The sequence below is a fragment of the Cupressus sempervirens genome, chromosome 6, assembly GCF_028749045.1.
Source record: "Cupressus sempervirens isolate cs-2001-9-10 chromosome 6, ASM2874904v1, whole genome shotgun sequence".
Taxonomy (NCBI): domain Eukaryota; kingdom Viridiplantae; phylum Streptophyta; class Pinopsida; order Cupressales; family Cupressaceae; genus Cupressus; species Cupressus sempervirens.
The window spans coordinates 270,466,446-270,486,712 of record NC_143123.1 but is presented as its reverse complement, the minus strand read 5'-3'; the positions used below and the strand labels follow the sequence as shown (position 1 = coordinate 270,486,712).

The 20,267-nt window shown below is 35.3% G+C and overlaps 1 protein-coding gene across 2 annotated transcripts in view; it reads left to right on the top strand.

Moving 5' to 3' along the window:
- Positions 1-1,007: 1,007 nt before the first annotated feature.
- Positions 1,008-20,267, top strand: part of MOS14 (ARM repeat superfamily protein) — a 286,973-nt gene continuing 267,713 nt past the window's right edge. Inside the window, exon 1 of one of the 2 annotated variants that reach the window (XM_089787799.1) lies at positions 1,008-1,351. In XM_089787799.1, the coding sequence (XP_089643925.1) occupies positions 1,214-1,351 (138 nt within the window). In that variant the 5' untranslated portion in view covers positions 1,008-1,213. The remainder of the gene's footprint in view (positions 1,352-20,267) is intronic. The other variant, XM_089787798.1, reaches the window with a different exon arrangement.

Here is a 20,267-nt window from a genome sequence, read left to right as displayed (position 1 = left end):
CTTAATCTTGCAACATAACATGGGTTGATGTTGATCTAATATATTAGTGTGGGCTATGTTGAGTTACCATTGGCCTTCTTTATTTTTAGTTTGACTTAGTTATGAGACTTAAAAACTCATAAATCTATTTTATTCTGAAAGGAAAAAGCCACCCATCCTTTATTTAAAAAAAAAAAAAATTTAGATGTTATGAATAAGAAAAAGTATGTGAAAAAATCAATATATTGTTAATACTATATCTTTTATTAGGATATTCTTAGTTTTATACTTAAAATTTTTTAAAAACGTCAAATTGAAAAATTATTCGTATTCTAATTCTTCTTCTTCCTTTCTTTTAAAGGATTATTATTTTTATTAATTTTAAAATTTATTTTATTAGGTATGTATTTTTTTATATAAAAATATATATAATGATAAAACATATTAGACTTATTTATTATTGATATTTTAGTTATTATGAATAAGATTATATATTTATATTAAAATTTATATATGACATACTTTATGACAACCCTCAGTGATACATAGTGCAATTATCTACTTGTATTTGTCATTATCAAATTATATAATTTAAATTGATTGCAATCTTATCAAATTATATAATTTATACTACATTTTAAAATTATGCAATATAAAATATATTAAATTTTACGTATCATTGTCTATCCACTTATTCCTTGAACTGAAAATTTGATAATTTAAAGGTTTCATTTCCATACTCTAAAAAATAAACTTTGATTAGTCCTCATGCTTACATATAAACTTTTAAACTAAGATAATAATTTTGATATAAAGAACAAAAATATTAAATTTTTTTTTTAAAAGACACAATAATTATAAATAGATAACAAATTAATAAATATTATTATAAACATAAAATAGAAAAAATATAAACATTTAAAAATTTAAATTCTGAATCATGAAAATGGGTACAAATTAAAATGAGAATTGGCATGGTTGTCTGTTTATGTCATTATTACTAAACGAAAAATCCACTGCGGACAGAAATTGTTCGCTTTAATTCTAAATCTTCTGTCAGTAGATAGTAGCAATTGCAAAGGAGGTCTGGTGAAAGGGACGGGAGAAAAGAAATAAGAAGCGAAAAATAAGCTTTAGGTAAAAGAGGTATAGGAAATAAACTGATCTACTTAGAATGCGAGGGCTAATATTTATACGTTGATCGATTGATTGGAGGTGGGGAAAGAGAGAAATCATGAGTTCACAGAAGGGCAACGTGAGGGACACATTGCAGGAGGCATTGAAGGCGCTGTACCACCACCCAGAACAGCAAGTTCGCAATCAGGCCAATGTTTGGCTTCAGGAATTTCAGCGCACAATCGAAGCTTGGGAGGTGACTAGTCTAGACATAACTAAAATGCAATAGTCGCACTATTTTCCTATTAATTCTCAACTCAAACTAGTCATTTCGAGTATGATCTGCATCACTCGTCAGGGCTTCTGTTTCAATCTTGCCGCGATATAACATCTAGGGTTTAGTTCCATTGATCACTAAATATGAACGTCCAAGTTGGCACATGAGACCCTACCGAAGGCTTGGTTAAATTCCTATCTTTTTTGTAAGGTTGAAACTCGGACAAATTTGAACAATGTCGAAGTTGAATCTAAAAGTAATCTTTTGGACTTCACGATGGGCCTTCCATGCCAAATTAATGGTTGGCTTGGCTGTATCCTGGAAAAACAACTTTAATTTTGCCAAAACTGACATTATATATGGCTCAAGTTTATGTAGCCTTGAGTTCAGACGTATCATTAAATTTGGGAGGCCTTCCCAATCTACTTTTGCCTAGAGTACAAAATAATAAATGACCCGGCGCCACTTGACTAGTGACCTATCATGTGCGCTGTTACTGTACCTTAACATCGTCCTAGTTATAGGCGTTATACTAGGACACAATCACACGTTATGAGATGAGTGTAGCACGTGGTAGAAACACTTGAACAGTCAAGAAGACATGTTATTTGTAACAGTGACAATGAATTTTGCTTGAAACATATGAAAAATAGATATCTACGTTAGTTTCTAGAAATTGTTTAGTCTGGAAGTAGCAGAAGTTTTTTTGAAACTACATGCACGAAACATTCCAAAATCCTAATTTTTTTTTGCATGAAACAGTTTTCTTGTTATACTTTTAAAGCAAACACAAGAATATAATATTACTGTCTGAGCCATTTTATGCTGGACCACTTAATTTTAATTCAAACTGACAAGTCCTAGATGTTTTAGAGAGTTTCACCTCAAATTATCAGCGCTTAAATTCAATAGATAACAGGGTTATGTGGACAATGTAACTGGAAATTAGATGAACCAATTATTCAGCTCTTCTACGCCCGGTCAAATTCACACTTGTAATTATTTGCATCTTTATCTGTATATATTTCTTTACTTTCTTTCCGACTATACATAATGATTAAGTTATTTTGTTCAATTACATTGGTGGAAAAGTTGTCAATACTGTGAAGCAAAATTTCCCGAGATGGAGAACTGCAATTCTGCACCCCGATTGAACACAATCAATGATAGAAAATGGCGCATATGGAAAAGGATGCTTTATAGATTAATTAGAGACATTAATGATTAATCGCTGTGGGATATCCAATTACATAAGGAAAAGATGATTATAAATCTTATGTTTTAAGTAATTCTGCTTGTTTTGTAACCTGTTATTGTTATAACACTTAATGCAGTGCATTTTTATGCTATTTAAAGAACAATAAGACGTAGTCCTATAACTGAGATTTACTTTTTGAAGAAGAAACGTTGAAGCATGTGCCAGAAAATCTAGTTGTCCATGTGCAGGGGGCAATTTTTCTTGCTTTCTTCCCCATGCCTGCATCAAACCTGGGCATCACGTCCTGATTCACATTAATATACACTTTACAGTTGATCCAGAGATTGATTGATGGACAAGAGGGTCTCTGCAAAGCCCTTCAAATACTGGTGCTGTAGCTTCAAATGTTGATCTAACAATACTGTGAATGACTTTTATTTCCATTGCAATCCATATCACCTTATATTTGCGATAGTAGGAATTAAGAATGCATTTGAAGGAGGTGAGGAACACATTGCAGGAGTCACCGAAGGTGTTATACATCCATCCTGAGAGAGCAAGTTTGAAACTAGGCCAATGTTTTTTTTAAAAAAATTCGAGCATACAACTGAAGCTTGTGTAGGGACTAAACACGATTCTAACATAACCGTGTAATACTTTCATTATTTTTTGCTAATAGTATCAAACAATTTTCATCTGAGGTTAATCTTCACTGTATGATTTACTGTTATTTGAAATATATTCTTCCATGGCCAGGCAGTAGTTAGGAATCTGGTTGTAAGATGACCATCATAATATTGGATGACAAATGGGTTTCGGTACTCTTGATGGTTAAATATGAAGATAATGGAACAGCTTCTCTAGAGTTATGGAGGATGCTAGTAAGGAGTCATACATGTAAGGGACGCTAGGAAGTAGTTATGTACGGCGATGGCTACTTTTTATTGTCAGACTCAAACTAGATGCCCAGATAGCATATGGGATTCCCTATGTGGAAGCATGGAATCTAATGTCCCTTAAAATTAATGTTTGAATTTTGATAATTTGTTTGATCTCCACCCCCACCTGAACTTTCAATTTGATTTATCTAACACAAATATCATGTATTAAGGTTATATAATATATATAAGCATACTTTATCCATGTTTCCATGCTTATATTTTAAGTTTCTCTATGTATTATAAAGTTTCCCTACTTTTAATACAGTTGTCCCCACTGCAGTCCCCTGCTGTCCCCTGCTCCAGGATTAAAATCCATCTCAGAAATCCATTTTCCTGTTCCCCCATTCCCCCTTCGTGGAACCCCGTGGTGAGATAGGTTTGGACCCAAAGCATATTCCTTTGTTCTCAATCTGGGCTGTGGAATAAATTTATTAAGATGGTCAAATAATATCTAATTCTTAGCATCTCTGAATATGGTTGTGTTTTTCTATAAAGTTATTTTCCATTTAATTATGTCAGTTTCCAACAACACACTATGAGGGAGTTACAGGGTGACTTCTAAGACGATTTTATGTTGAAAAAGTGGAGTGCTACTTTGGACTGGAAATGTTAATAACACTTGCCATTCTGGTAATGATGTTAGCTTATGTGCATCACTGGAATTTGAGACCTCCTTTGTGCTGTAAATTGAGGCATATGGCCATTAGAAGACTGCCCTTTTTCTGATATGTTTGTCGGGCTTATTGCTTAGCTGTTGATTTGTGCTGAATCTGTTCTGTCTTTTTGGCTAGTTGTTTTTTGGGACTTAAATAGCAGTAGAGAGTAAACATTGGGTCAGTTTTAGAGAACTGCTCATCGGCTACTGCATATTGCTGCAGGTTATTTGCAATTGGTTGCATGCTATTGTTGATTAATGTAGCCTAGCATGTTTTGTCAATAAGAATCCAGCAGTTTCAGTGTGGTGAGTTATTTATAAACCATTTTTTTTGTAGAACTGGCCAATGGTTGCATTCGTCAGAGAATTTACACAATATTATCAGTCTATGGAATTAAAATTCAAATATAAAGGGAAAGACATGGTGCCTAAAGGCATTTTTGATTAATCAGTATGAGTGGTCACTCCTAGGGGATGGAGAGGACTCTCCACAAGGGACAAAGTGCATGGGTAGCCAACTGCTCTCTAGTAAAAGGCATGCCTACTGGGTAAGTCTCATTTGTCATGATAACATTCATATAATTTTGGATAGCCATAATGTGCTATTTAGTAATTTGTCTCCAGGATTACTGTTGGATAGGGTATTTCAATGCATCATAGAGTTGGAAATAGGTTCTAAGCTTGTCATGAACGTCCTTTACTACCATCCACAGATGTACAGAGAAGAATAATAAAACATTACAAAAGAATTGCTGGAGATGGATCACATCAGGCCAAGTTCTAGCTCTTTTGAATCATATGTGGTGCTTGTAAAGAGAAAAGATGGTATGTGAGATGTGCATAGACCATAGAACCTTGAGTGGAAGAATCATCAAGAATAGGTATCTGTCTCTCATGATGGATGGCTTACCGATGAGTTGCATGGAGCAATCTATTTTTTAAAGATTGATCTCAAGTTAGGATATCATTAAATCCATGTGTGCAACGAGGATGTGCACAAGACAACATTCAGATTCTGTTTTGGGTACTAAGAGTTTTGGTCATGCCTTATGGCTGATAAATGCTCTAACGACTTTCTTGTCATGTACCCATTGCCATTCAATAATCAAGTAAGATATATATTTTTTGATGATATATTGATTTACACATAACATAACAATACCATCTAAAGCATTTAAATATAGCTCTTGGAATAGTATAGCAATAGGATATTTTAAAAGAATTGGGCTAGTGCTAGGTTGGGGTTATAAATTTTCTCTACTTGTGCCTTGTTATTAGTGCTCAAAGTTTTCAGGTGGATCAATAAAAAATCCAAACCATTTTGGATTGGCCTCTTACTAATTGAATTGACATGGTTAAGGGGATGCTTTGGCCTTTATAGTTATAGTTAATGTAGGAGGTTTGTTAGGTTTTGACTCAACCAAAAACTCCCATAACTAATATGATTAGAAAGTGAAAATTCTCATGGGAGTGACATTTCCCAAGAGGTCTTCAAGAAGCTCACGGAGGTAACGAATTTGTGCTCTATATTACAATTACCATCCAAATTTCTCACAACCATTTGTTGTATAGTGTGATGCATTAGAAGAGATAATTGATATGATTCTAGAAAATTGAAAGACTTAAAAAAGGGGTTCGCCATATATGACAAAGAGATGCTCATTATCATGCATGTTTTGGTCAAGTTTGGACAAAATTTAGTGTTTGGTGAAGATTGTTCATAATAGTGTGAAGTTCTTTCTTAGTCAATTTGACTCGAATGATCAACAATAAAATGAGTAAAAGAAAAAGTAATGATTTTGATATAGATTACAAAAGAGTAAAACTAAAAATAATGTAGTTTGTGAAACTTTTTCGCTAATGTCTAGTCTATGCTATTTTTGGTAATTGGAAGGATTTGGATTTGACAAATATGTTAAGAATACCGCCACTACTAATATTCTGGATGAAAGTGTGAAGGATGATAGACACTTTTTAGTAGACGATCTCATTTGATTTGAGAAAACAATTTTCTTGTGTCAGGTTCTAAGATGGAGAAGATCTTGAGAAACTTATGTGCTTCACCAATGTTGGACATTTGGCAATCTACAATTCTAAAGGTATCTAAGGGAAATGTCCTTTGGAAGGGCCTTTAAGTGGATGTTCTCACACATATGAGGAAGCATTCAACTTGCAAATAGAGTGAAACATAACGTGTTTTTCTTGTAGGATTGGAAATAGCTATTGCTTATTCCCAACTAGAAGTGGGAAATCGTGTCCATGAATTTAATTTATGAATTTCATGACATGCCTCTCTAAGATGATGACAATTACTACATTTATTGGGTAGGTTAACTTTTTTGCCATCCCGATAGAATCCAAAGCACATTAGGTAGCCAATTTATTTTTTAGACAAGTGTTCAGGCATTTGCTTTGTCGAAAAACATTTGAGTGATAGGAATAGAGGACCTTCGCTTTATATGGTAGGAGGTGTTTCAAAATTTCATTTGATGAGTATTGAGCTTACTCTCAATACTAATGATTGACTCCAAATGGTATATGAGAAACTATATCATAGATCAATTGACAATATGGGTCAAATGGTTATATCTTAGAGAATATTGCACATTACCACCCATCACATAGCCATCCACCATATTCCGTTTATTTCATTTTATGGATCCAATACTCTAATCAATAGGCAACATGTGTCAAATAGTTATACCTTAGACTATGTTGCCACAACACCACCCATCACATAGCCATCCACATAATTCCATTTATGACATTTGATGTTGATGATATAGCTACAGGGGATATCTTTTTCTCCTAAATTCAGATTAAATACATGTTTGTTGAAGCTGTGGCTATTAAAGTCGAATCATCTAAGACATCGCAATAGAAATTCCTATATTGTCGTTGTTCTTTGTAACATCATTACAAGTGCTTTCAGTGACATGTAATCTTTTTTGTAATGGTAGATGCTTAAATTGTCACGACAAACTCTTTATTGTTTGGGCAATGAAGAGTCCCACAATGAAGAGTCCAACTTTTCACGAGGAAGATAAGTTCATATGTTTGGACAACATTCAAATGTATATATTAAGGTTCGATATTCTTTGCTTGAGGATTTGCAGGATGCACCATTCTTTATTGTTTGGAGATTCTTAGATGCTACGATCATTTTGCTTCAGTTGAGCTAGTTTTGTGTGAATTGTAACTCACCTTTTGCTTATTCATCAATAAAGTGATATCTTGTGGCTGGATTTTTCTCCCTTTGGAGGATTTTCCGAGGGTATTTTTGGTGTCTTGGTGTCATTATTTTTCTTTTTCAGTTTATCTTCATTTCTGGTTTAAATATTAACATGGTATCAGAGTTCATTTCTGGTTTAAACATTAACATGGTATCGGAGCAAGGTTTTGAGTATTTTAAAAATTTCTAGGTCTTGTGTTCAATTTGCAGAAAGTCATATTGTCTTTTTGGTAGTAGATTGACATCCATTATTATTATTTTTCTTAGTTACCCAGTTCCCCTCGGACCTTGAACCAAGCGAATTTCAAATGGTCCTTGGTTCTGGTCTTGGTTCCCTTTTGGGTTCTAATTGGCTTTGAACCTAGGAAGGCTGGTTCCTCCAGGCCAGACCCAAGTCAAACTGTGGTTGAACCAGGGCAAACCCAGATAGACTGAGTATGAAGCAGGTAAAGTTCCATTAAGAAACATTCTATAATTTAGTGCAAAAAAACATTTATTATAGAATTTGAATAAAGATCTTTAACTTTATAAAATAAAGTTTTCTGAAGTTCAGATATTATTGCATCAAATTAAACTAGCCCTCAAGATTTCTCTTAGTCAAATTTTTATATCCAATTGTTGATAATGACCCCTGCTCGATTCATTGGAAGCTTTGTATAGTAATAAATCATATTTTAAACATTAAACAATATCTTTAATAGGTGAAGGGAGTTGCAAGCTACTTATATAACATTTTTGAAGCAGGTTTTTAATTAAAAATTAACAAGCTCTATATACAATGAAAAGTAATAAGCATTTGACAATTTGGAAAGCAAGAATGGTATTAGTGCAGCTGATCTCATTGACATTGGCGTTGTTTGTGAATCATTTAATGCCTTTGATGAAGAAGAAGAAAAAGATGATGATCTAGATAATCCATTAGATGATTGAAATCTAGCATAAAGTTCTAATTGTTGAAGTCAAAACAATGATACTTGAAGTCGATATTATTTTAATATTTTGATTTTGATAATAGATATGATGTTATGAATTTTTAATAGTGTTTTTGTTGCTTTTAGGATACTATGTGACATTCTAATCTTAATTCATTCTTCTAGGCTGCATACACGTGTGAGTGTGTGTGTTTATATATATAAAGTTTTTTACATGTTTTTGTACTAACAAACCCAAACCCCATTTAAAAATTTTGTCATACCATTGAACTAGTTCTTTGAACTCGAACTCAAACAGGTAATTAAGTTATTTTTCGAAGCATGTATAATTTTGGAGAGATTTAGGGGTGCTTGAATTGTCCGTGCTGCCCATCTATTTGTGCTAAAGGTGTAGAGGAAGTTTTAGGGTTTCGGTTGGTTTAATTTAGTGATTTCCTTCTTTCTTTTTGTGAATATTGCAGCAAGTTTGCATCTCCAAATCTTTGTTCTATTGCTTTTTGAGATTATCTAAGATTTTATAGCCGTCTTCTGTTATTGCTTTAGGATGATTTTTGCTATGTATATCGGGCTCTTCCATGCAAAATTTTCGAAGTTTTTTTCTGTGAATTTTGGGCTTTGTCATTGATACTCCATTATCGTTATTTGGTTATTGGATGGTGAGGCTGATGGATTGAGCCTAAAGGAATTATGTTTCTAGAAAAGCTGAAAATATCTTCTTAGAAATTCGTTCCAGTAGTTGTATGATTTCCAAGTCAGGCTCACTTGAGTCTCCTATGATCATCGTTTGAAATTTGTATAACCGTAAATATTGTAGTTGTAGACTAGGAGTTTTGAAAGAGCAAATCTCATCTAATGTAGAGCTATTTTAGACTATAAACATTTTTGAAGATGTTAGTTGCTAGCTGTGGTGTTATTCAAGGTTGAAATGATTGTTTGAGCTTGATAGATCATTCTTGATATATGTAAACTAAAAGCGTTGGAGGGAGGAATATTGTATTGGAAGATCTCCTAGCTTTGGGCCTACCATACTTTCTTGGTATAGTTGGAAGCAAATTCTTGTGGCACAAAGTTTGTTGAAGAAGTTGGATCATACATGGGAACATGGATGTAAAATGCCATATGGGTACATCGTATAATAGACCTACAAGAGGTGGTAAAAGAATTCATCTTTCTCTAGTTACTAATCCTAGTCATTTGGAAGTAGTTGATTCTGTTGTCATTGGGAAACCGTGCGTATCTCCTGATGGTACCTCTAACATTTAGAGGGAGTTTGATGTAATATTTGAGTCTATTGGTCCAGTTGATTTGTCTAGAGTTTTTGCTTGGTGCTGTGGAGTATGTTGCCTTTGCTGAGAGGGAGTCTCGACTACTTGCTAAAATGCATATTTCCCTGATACAGAGAAATATGAGGTGGAAATCCAGTCCTACCTTTGAAATAGAGATTTTGTTCTTTCCACTTGTGGGAGTAGCTATGACGGACTTCATGTTGAGAGACTCCATGACAACATCACAGAGTGACTCTGTGATGAGTACTTGTATAGATACTTCCACACATGGGAGTAGCCAAGGTGTACGTCATGTTGAGAAACTCCACAATAACATTAGGTTGACTCTATGATAAGTACTTGTGCTTGTGCTTGTTTCCACACATGGAAATAGCCATGGTGGACATCATGTTGAGTGACTCAATGACATTATCACGTTGAGATATTCTGTTATGAACTCTTTTTCACATTGCAGGTGTAGCCATTGTGGGTGTCATGTTGAGAGACTTCATGACATGAATATTTGGAAAGATACCTCCCTAGCTGAGAGGAAGTGTTGATTATATAGTTGCAAGAGATGTCTTTCTCTACTAAAGTCAAATTAAATACATGTTTGTTGAAGCTGTGGTTGTTGAAGTCAAATCATATCAAACATCGTAGAAGGAATTCCTATATTTTTTTTCATTCTTTGTCTTGTCATGGTAGATTCTTCAAGTGACATGGAATCCTCTTTTTAATACCAAGCACTTTAATTCTCTCGACAAACTCTTGATTGTGTAGACAATGAAAAGTCCAACAATGAAGAATCCAAATCTTCACGAGGAAGACGAGTTCATACTCCTAGACAACATTCATACATATTTATAATATATATTATTGTTTGATATTCTTTGCTTGTGGATTTGGATGATGCAACATGCTTTATTGTCTGTAGATGCTTAGATGCTATGATCATTGTGCTTTAGTTGAGCTAGTTTTGGATGAATTGTAAATCAAACTTTTGCTTATTCATCAATAAAATATCCTTGGGTTTTCTCCCTCGAGTTGGAGGGTTTTCCTAGCGCATTTTCGAAGTCTAAGTGTTCATTATTTTGCTTCTGTTACTTATTTTCATTTCTGGTTTAAATATTAACATTTGATGGATAGGATACATCAGCTTTCAGTGATTAGGTGTTAGTTGATTGTAGACAACTGATGAATTTGTGGATCATAAATGAGACATTTTGTTAGTATTATAAGGTCTAATATTATTGAGAGAGGGGGTGAGCCAATAATCTACTGAATCAAATCTTTTCCTTAACCATTCAACCTCATTCATTAACTTATAACTTGAAAAGCAACAAATAATGAAACAAATGAAACCATCCAAACATGCAACACAAGACAATCGATATTTTTATTGTGGAAACCCTTGGTCAGAGGGAAAAACCACGGTATCTACAATTATTTGCACTCTTTTGAAGTACGCTCGGTTAAAGGTTTGGTCTTGTTAGGAGCTTTACAAATGTCATGTTAGGAGCAGTCTCTATTGGGAGTTGCCCGGCTAAGGGATTTACCTCTAGCTTTGTTAGGAGCTTTACCCTGTAAATAGTAACCTAGTTAAGGGATTTCGAACCCTAATTAAAGAGCCACCCAGTTAAGGGATTTCAATTTCAGACTTGTTAGGATCTACCCAGTTATGAGATTTTCTTAGTGAACCTGTTAGGATTCAACAAGTGTAATGATCTGAGAATAACACTACTTCTTTGCCCTGTACAAATCCAATCAACCATAATCTTTGCTTCTCTTACTGCTTATCCCCAAATTTCCCTCGACCACACCCAACATTCATAATCGACAACTTCACAATTCATCAATCTTGATATAAATGATAAATACATTTTTCACTGGCTAGGACAGCTACCACCATAAACAAAACATATTACATTTGAATCTTCACCCATCATCCTAATTTGCAAAAATGTATTACCAAACCCTAATCAATCATTTACCAATCTATGTTGACCTCCAAATGCAATTGCATGCCGATTTGATCAAGGACAATCAAACCTTTTAACACTTTCCAACATGTTTCCATAACTTTGAGAAATTCGATCGCCATGATTGATGCAAGTCCACCTCATCATTACATATCTGATCTGCCAAATCACCACGACACCCAAAACATGAAAAGATTCACCACAATCGACCAAATCATCATTTGTTGAGGATCTAACACCAATTGTTTTGAATATTTTGACAACTTGCACATAACGATCTTTTGTGCTTTGAAACTATGCCTTTTGGTACTCCAATTATCACACAGTTGTAACAACAATCTCGTGGCTTAGTCTACATAATGTAAATTGAACCACAAGACCTCAATCCACACATATTTGATAAACCAATCAAATCATTCATCATTTCTCACCATTTGTTCTCCTAATTGCTTTGTCAATCTTCAATCGATCATAACTCTTTCCAAACACGTTGCAAGCCTCTGCGATCCCACATACAACACCTTGAGACATCTCTAAGTTTCCCATTTGAGCCACACGCTTCAATTCAGCTCCAATTCCTACCGCAACACTAGATCCAACTACTTCAACACTTAGCAGCTCATTTGGTACACTGTTATCCAACATAACACTAAGTTCACATCAATGACAACATAATAAAGGATCTTCTTAGCATCAAACCTGTTCCACAACACTCTCAACACAATTTGCATTAGTTATGCCAATGATCTCCCCTTTTGGCATTGATGGCAACACTACAATAGAATCATGGCAGCCATACAAGCTTCTTGATAACAATTGTTACCCGCTAGCTGATACTTCTTTAACTCCCATAGGTTCTTCTCTCCCTTTAATCTCCTTCAGGTAGTTCTCAGGTGTTCTCTCAATAGTCTTCTCCTTTCTTGATAGTCTTTTCCCCGTTGACAACAATGCCAGTGACATCACACGCAATAGTTCGCCTTCTGCTGTAACAATCTTCTTCACCTCCAACTACTCCCCCTAAGGAGTAGTCCCCTTAACATCAATTCATGGTGAAAGATATTTAGTAAATCCACTGGATTGATGCTGCAACATCTTAATTTTGTTCAGGTAGGGGCATAAACCCTAGATTACCTCTGAGATACTAAAAATTGTCCTTAGGTAGTGGCTTAGTAAATATATCTTCTGTATTCTCTTTTGTTGGCACATATTCTATCTGAACTTCTTTCTCCAACACTTGCTGTGTCAGAAAATGATACTTAATTGCAATGGGTTTTGTCTTAGAATGCATCACCAAATTCTTTGAAATGCTAATTGCTCTTGTATTATCACATTAAAATTGTAATTGCACTTGTATTATCACATTAAATAGTCATTGGTTTAGTAACGTTCGATCTGATTTCTTCCAGGATCACCACTATTTGTACCTTTTCTATCATCAATGTTTCCTGCCCAATTTGCATTAGTGAACATACTCAAGGAGAAATTGCCTTTATGAGCATACCACATACCATATTCTGCAGTCCATTTCAAGTACTTGAATAATTTTTTCACCACCACCATGTGAGATTCCCTAGGATTTTCTTGATATCTAGCCACCATCCCAATTGTTTCATCCATATCCAGTCTACTATGAACAACACATTGCAATTTTCCTATCATAGACCTATATAAGGTTTCATCCAATGCACTTGATTCATCATCCTTTGACAATTTGTGTCTGGTCACTAGGGGGGTTCTAACTGGCTTGAAGTCTTCCATTCTGAAGGTTTTGAGTATTTCCTTTACATACCTCGATTGATTGATATAGATGTCATCCTTAAGCTGTAAAACTTGCAATTCTATAAAGAACTTAATTTCTCCAATGACATTTCAAATAACTTTTTCATCTCTTCTGCAAATGCCAAACTCATTTCATAATCTCCACCAAAGATTTTATCATCCACAAATAATTTTGCTAACACTAACTTGTCTCCCTCCACCCGCAAGTATACATTGCTATCTTCACTTGTTCTTTTGAAACCAATCTTAGCAAGAAAAGAGTGCAACCTTTCATACTATGCTCTAGGTGCTTGTTTCAGTCCATACAATGCCTTTCGTAACTTGCACACCATATCCTCATCTTTTGATAATGCAAACCCATCCGGTTGTTCTATCATCTATGTATACCTCTTTTTCAAGAATTCTATTTAGAAAAGAAGGCTTAACATCTATTTGGAAAATCTTAAATCTTTGGTAAGCTGCATAGGCAAGATTCTTACCCCTTCAAGTCTTGCCATCTGTGCAATTGTCTCTCCATAGTCTAGTCCTTCCTCTTGTGCTTAACCTTCGCACACAAGTCTTGCTTTATTACGGATCACTTTTCCATCTTCATCTAGTTTGTTTCTGAAAACCCATTTTGTGCCAATCACGTTTTTATTTGCTGGTCTAGGGACAAGTGTCCATGTGTCATTCTTTTCAATCTGATCAAGTTCCTCTTTCATAGCTTTTAACCAATAATCATGCTTCAAAGCTTTATTCAAATTCTTAGGCTCAAATTCAGAAATGAGACATGTACTTTCCCTGATTTTCCCTCTTGTTTGCACACCTGCATTCTTATCAGCTATGATTTGATGTGTAAAATGATACAACTTTACATACCTTGGAATAACCAATTCACGTGTAGGAGCTTTTGCTTCTGGTCAAACGACTTCTTCCTCGTTGTTCTGTTAAACTATATCTTGCACTATTGGTTGCACATACACAATCTCTTGGACATCTTCTTACTCTTGCTTGCTGGATTCATCAGATTTTTCAAGATATTGATCCACCTTTACATTTGCTATCATCTTGTTTGTCCATTCATTGAAACACTTATAAGCCTTTCTTTTAGTAGAATTTCCCAAGAAAATACCTTCGTCACTCTTAGGATCAAATTTACTTGTTGAACTCATGTCTCTTGATATAGCATCTACTACCAATGATTTTGAAGTGTTTAACACTAGGCGTATGACCATACTGCAATTCTTAAGGTGTCTAATAGGTTTCTCTCTTTCTTGTACTCAGTTCATTGTGTATACAATGCTGCTAATAGCTTCTCTTCAATACATCTTGGAGACATCTTCTTGAATCATTATTATTCTTGCTGCATCAACTAGGGTCCCGTTCCTTCTTTCTGCAATACCATTCTACCATGGAGTTCCTGGTGCTGACATTTGTATTTTGATTCCATTCTTCTCATAGCATTCAATAAATTCCCATGAAGTAAACTCTTCTTTATCAGACCTTAAACACTTCAAGCTTTTACTTGCTTCATTCTCAACAAGTGCTTTGAACACTTCGAGCTTATAAAAGGCTTCAGACTTATCCTTAAAGAAAGTCACCCACATCATCCTCGAGTAATCATTGATAAATAACATAAAGTATTCATTACCATGGTAACTTCTTGTTCTCATAGGACCTCAAAGATCAATATGCACCAAATCCATTACAGTCTTAAATGAAATGTCTTACTAGTGAAAGTAAAACGGGGTAATTTACCCAATTGACTTTCTTTGCACATTATATTGTCTGGCTTTACTAGTTGTGGCAAACCCCTATCAACATTTGACTTACTCACTTTGACCAAACTATCAAAATTCACATGACAAAACCTTTTATACCACAACCAATTGTCTTCAACTCTAGCAACCAAACAACTGTCAACAATAGTATTCAAATGAAATAAATTACCTTAGTTTGTCTTCTGGTAGCAATCACATCTCCTAAGCTTCCAAATATCCTTCGTATACCTCCTTTGAACTTTGGGTCATAGCCTTTGTCATTCAACTGACTGACACTCAACAAGTTGTGCTTTAGACCTTCTATCAAATAGACATCATCGTCATTTCTTTTTCGATTTAAAGAAATTGAACCTTTTCCTTTTACCAAGCAGGGTGAGTTGTTCCCAAACCTAACCACACCACCATCAAATCCTCATAGCTTTATGAATTTTTTTTTGTCATGGGTCATGTGTTGTGAGCATCCACTATCAATATCCCAATCATTTCTGTGTTACATGTGTGAAACCAATGCCTTCTCACTTTCTAAGGTGTCTTCTACAACAAGTACTACTACTTCTTCATTATCTTCTGATTCTTCATTGGATACACCTCCATCCACTCCAACATAGCATTGTTTCTTTCTTTTTTCCTTCAATCTTTTGTTCTTTTCTTTTTGCTCTCCAATAGGACAATTGGCAGCAATATGTCCTATCTTATTGCTTAAAAATACTTCAATGGTAACTTGCCTTTGTACTTATCGATGCCTCTAGGTAGTCTCTTTGCTTCAAGTGCTTCAAGTTCTTCTTTGTTTCTTTCTTCTTACAAAAGAGATACAAATTCTTTGGAATAACTAGCTGATTCATGACTTATCTCTCTACTCTTCTTCGTCGGATCCATAAACAAAGAGGCCTTGAAAGTTGCTTCAACTTTACAAATGCTATTATCATAACTACTCAACTCAAAAGCAGTAAGCTTACCAATCAATTCATCTATAGAGACATTATCTATTGTTCTCAACTCATGAATGGTAGAAACCTTGATGGCATAAACTGGTAATAAGGTTCTCAACATTTTACTTATAACATTGTTTTCTTCAATGTTACCAATGGCATCTGATAGCACAATTTGCTTCCTTTATCCTTTGGCTATATTGAGCAATGTTTTCTCCTTCTACCATTTTCATGTCATCTTATTTGCCCTTCAGGCTATCTACCCAAGCTTTCTGCACATGTTTGTCTCCACCATAGATTAATTTCAGCTTTTTCCAAACCTTACAAGCAATCTCAATTCCCTATATATCAATGTATTTAGTATCAGATATAGGACTTACTATAGCTTCCAATGCTTGCATGTTCTCCTGCTACTCCTTCAGTTGATTTGCACTAAGAGTCTCGATAGGAATGACATTTATTTTTAACATGATTCCATAATTTTGTCCTCGTACCTTTTAGATACATCTTCATTTGGTCGCTCTATATTGTGTAATTGTCTGTTGTGAACTTAGGACCTTCCTTCTTCATCATTGGATCTTTTTCCGAAGCTGTTTAAGCTTACCACATAGAGGAGCAAAGTTTTGATACCAATTGTTAGTATTATAAGGTCCAAGATTACTGAGAGGCAGGGGGTGAATTAGTAATCTACCACATCGAACCTTTTCCTTAACCATTCAACCACATTCATTAACTTATAACTTGTGAAGCAACAAATAATAAAACACATTAAACCATCCAAACATGCAACACAAGAACACCAATATTTTTATTTATGGAAACCCTTGGTTATAAGGAAAAACCACAGTGGGTATTAGTACCAACAATTATTAGCACTCTTTTGAAGTACGCCCAATTAAAGGCCTATCCTTGTTTGGAGCTTTACAAATGCCCTATTAGGAGTCATCCGGTTAAGGGATTCACCTCTCATCCGGTTAAGGGATTCACCTCTAGCCCTGTTTGGACCTTTACAAATGCATTGTTAGGAGTCACCTAGTTAAGGGATTTACATCTAGCCTTATTATGAGCTCTACCCTATAAATAGTAACCTGGTTAAGGGATATCAAACCCTAATTAAAGAGCCACCTGGTTAAGGGATTTCAATTTCATACCTCTTAATATATACTTGGTTAAGGGATTTTCTTGGAGAACCTAGTAGGACTCAACAAGTACAATGATTTGAGAATAACAATACTGCTTTGTTTGTATAGATCCAATTAAGCACAATCTTCGCTTCCCTTGCAGATTGTGCACATACTTCTCTTGACCACACCCAACATTAACGATTCATTAATGTGGACAAATACATTTTTCACTGGCTAGGGGCCACCACTATAAACAAAATGTATTACATTTAAATTTCACCATTTGAATATTTTCTCTTCATCCCAATTTGCCAAGACATATTACTAGTCCCCAATCAATCATTTACCAATCTTTGTTGGTCTCCGTTTGCAATTGAACATCGATTTGATTAAGGACAATCAAACCTTGTAACACTTCCCATCATGTTTCCATAACTTCGAGAATTTTGATCACCACGATTGATGCTAGTCCACCTCATCATTACAATCTGATCTAACACATCAGTACGACACTAAGAACACGAAAAGATTCACTGCATATGACTAAATCATCACCAGTTGAGGATCGAACACCAATTGATCCAAATAATTTGCCAACTTGTATTTAACAATCGTTTGTCCATTGAAACTATACCTCCGATACTTCAATCATCATGCAATTATAATTACAATCTCATGGCTTAGTCTACATAATGCAGATGAACCACAACACCCCAATTCATGTAATGTTCCCATCATAAAATAAATAATTAATCAAACCTTTGCTAATGGGCTGATTGATTTAGTATATCTTGGACCTATTTTTATTGTTTCTGTAGGTATGTGTGGCCATCGGCTACCTTTGTAAACCCTTAGAAAGTTTCCGTGACGGGTATTTAAGCACGACATGTAGGTAGTAGTTGGTATGCGATTTTGATTTATATTTTCTTATATTGTGGATTCCAGTTGGGATTCTTTGTTGTATTCCATTTTGGAAGTAAAAGACCTTCCCTACTTGGCTATTCCAGTTTTGGTGGGATTCAACCCTCACCCTATTCCATTGGTGTATTACTTGGCTCAAATCTGGCAAGTCGGAGCACCGCCCTTGTCTGCAAATTCAATCTATAATTCATTGTGATATAAGTTCTATTTCATGTTTGGTGTATATTCTCTATATTATCTCTGTGTGTTTTCAATTTGGATATTTTATTCAGCATTAATTATTCCCTCGACATACATATTCACTATTGTGCACTTCACTCCCTCTCCTGCTGTATGACCTACTATTCACATAATTGTACGAGGGAACATCTCAAATATTTGGCGTCACTGTGCAAACCCAACCTATCGGCCCCCTCAACCGTACATCTTCCATTTTCTCTATCGGATGATGATTTGGGATCATTGTACATTGTCCCCACACCGTACAACAAACTCCTACTCCATCGTACGAGTCCCATTGGACTTGCAGGCTATCTTCTGTTCCTTGTACGACCATCTCGACATCTCCAATGTATGACTTGCTTGCTGTTTTGGGTTGCCATTGTACAAACTTCATTCCCTACTGTACAACCATCCCTTTTTTGCTGTACGACTCCTGCTTGTGACCATTGTACAACCACTATTTCCTCCCCCCTCCGTACGGACACTGGTCTCACCTCCAGGTTTAGTAGAAGTTGATTCCTAAGGAGCAATTTTGCATCGGAGGAAGGCTATTCTTGGTCATTGTTGGAAAGGAACATTACAATCCACACAAATTTGATAAACATGTCAAATAATTCATCTTTAGTCACTGTCTAATCTCTTGGTTGCTCTGTGAATCTTCAATCAATCATAACTCTCTCCAGACATGTTGCAAGCCTCTCCGATCCAACATATAGCATCTCGAGACATCTCTAAGTTTTCCATTCAAGCCACACACTTCAATTCAACTCCAATCCCTGCCGCAACACTGAATTCAATTACTTCAGCACTTCGCAACAAATCCGGTACACAATCATCCGATGTTACAATAAGTTGACATCAATAACAACACAATAACTGATCTTCTTGGCATCAAAGCTATTCTACAACACTCTGAACACAACCTACATTATTTGTGCCAACACATTTTGAGTTCATTTAAATATTATTTGCAACAGGGCCTAGAATACATAGAAGCTTTATGCAGATGAGCACCACATCAAGAAATAATTTGAGATCGAAGATGTATATGTTTTTGCTCCTGCAACCTTGAAGGTAGACCTCCAATAATCATCGTTGGACTGGAAAGTTCACATTATGCTTCCAGGGACCATAGAGAGCTTTGAGGAGGATTCATGACGTGACCAACGAGCTGCGGTTGTTAGCAAGCAGCTCGATTCACAATGTTTTCCATGTGTCTTGCCTTAGAAATTGAGCCACATTTTCCCTTTCTAGTTGATATTCCACCCTTGGGTGATATTCTAGATGCCATGATTGACATATGGTAGAAGAAATTGAGGGACAAAACTGTCACTGAGTTCTTGGTCTATTGGAAGGATTTGTCTACGGAGGATGCTACTTGGGAGGGACTAGAGATATTAGAAATTTTGAACATAGCATTGCATTGCGTGGAGGCAAGCAATTTCAGGAAGGGCAGAAATATACTACTTGTATTTTGTTAATTTGTCATTTACAGAATCATAAACTTATTTCTTTATTCTGAAGCTGGTGGTAAAATTAATTTATTAAGGTGGTCAATTAGTACTTAATACTTGGTATCACTAGATATTGGCATGGTTTTCCATTATGGGTGGTTAAGGCATTTACTATTCCAGTTTCTGATTGAGCATTATGAGGGAGTTAGAAGTTGTCTTTTAAGAGGATACAGTGTTGACTAAGTGAGTTTCTGATCTTGGATCGGATTCTTGAATTGCATTGGCTCTTCTACAAATGATTTCAGCTTATGGGGGCTGTTGGTTTGAGACCTTTGTGTTATAAATTAAGGTGTCTAGCCTTTCGAAGTCCAACCTTTTCTGATGTTTTCCTAGCATAGTGCTTAGTTGTTGAAGATAAACCCCTTGACTTTAGAAATTAGAGGATGAATCCCACTTTAGTTCCTTGTTGCAGTCTCATCAGGGACTATAGTCATGCCGAAGATA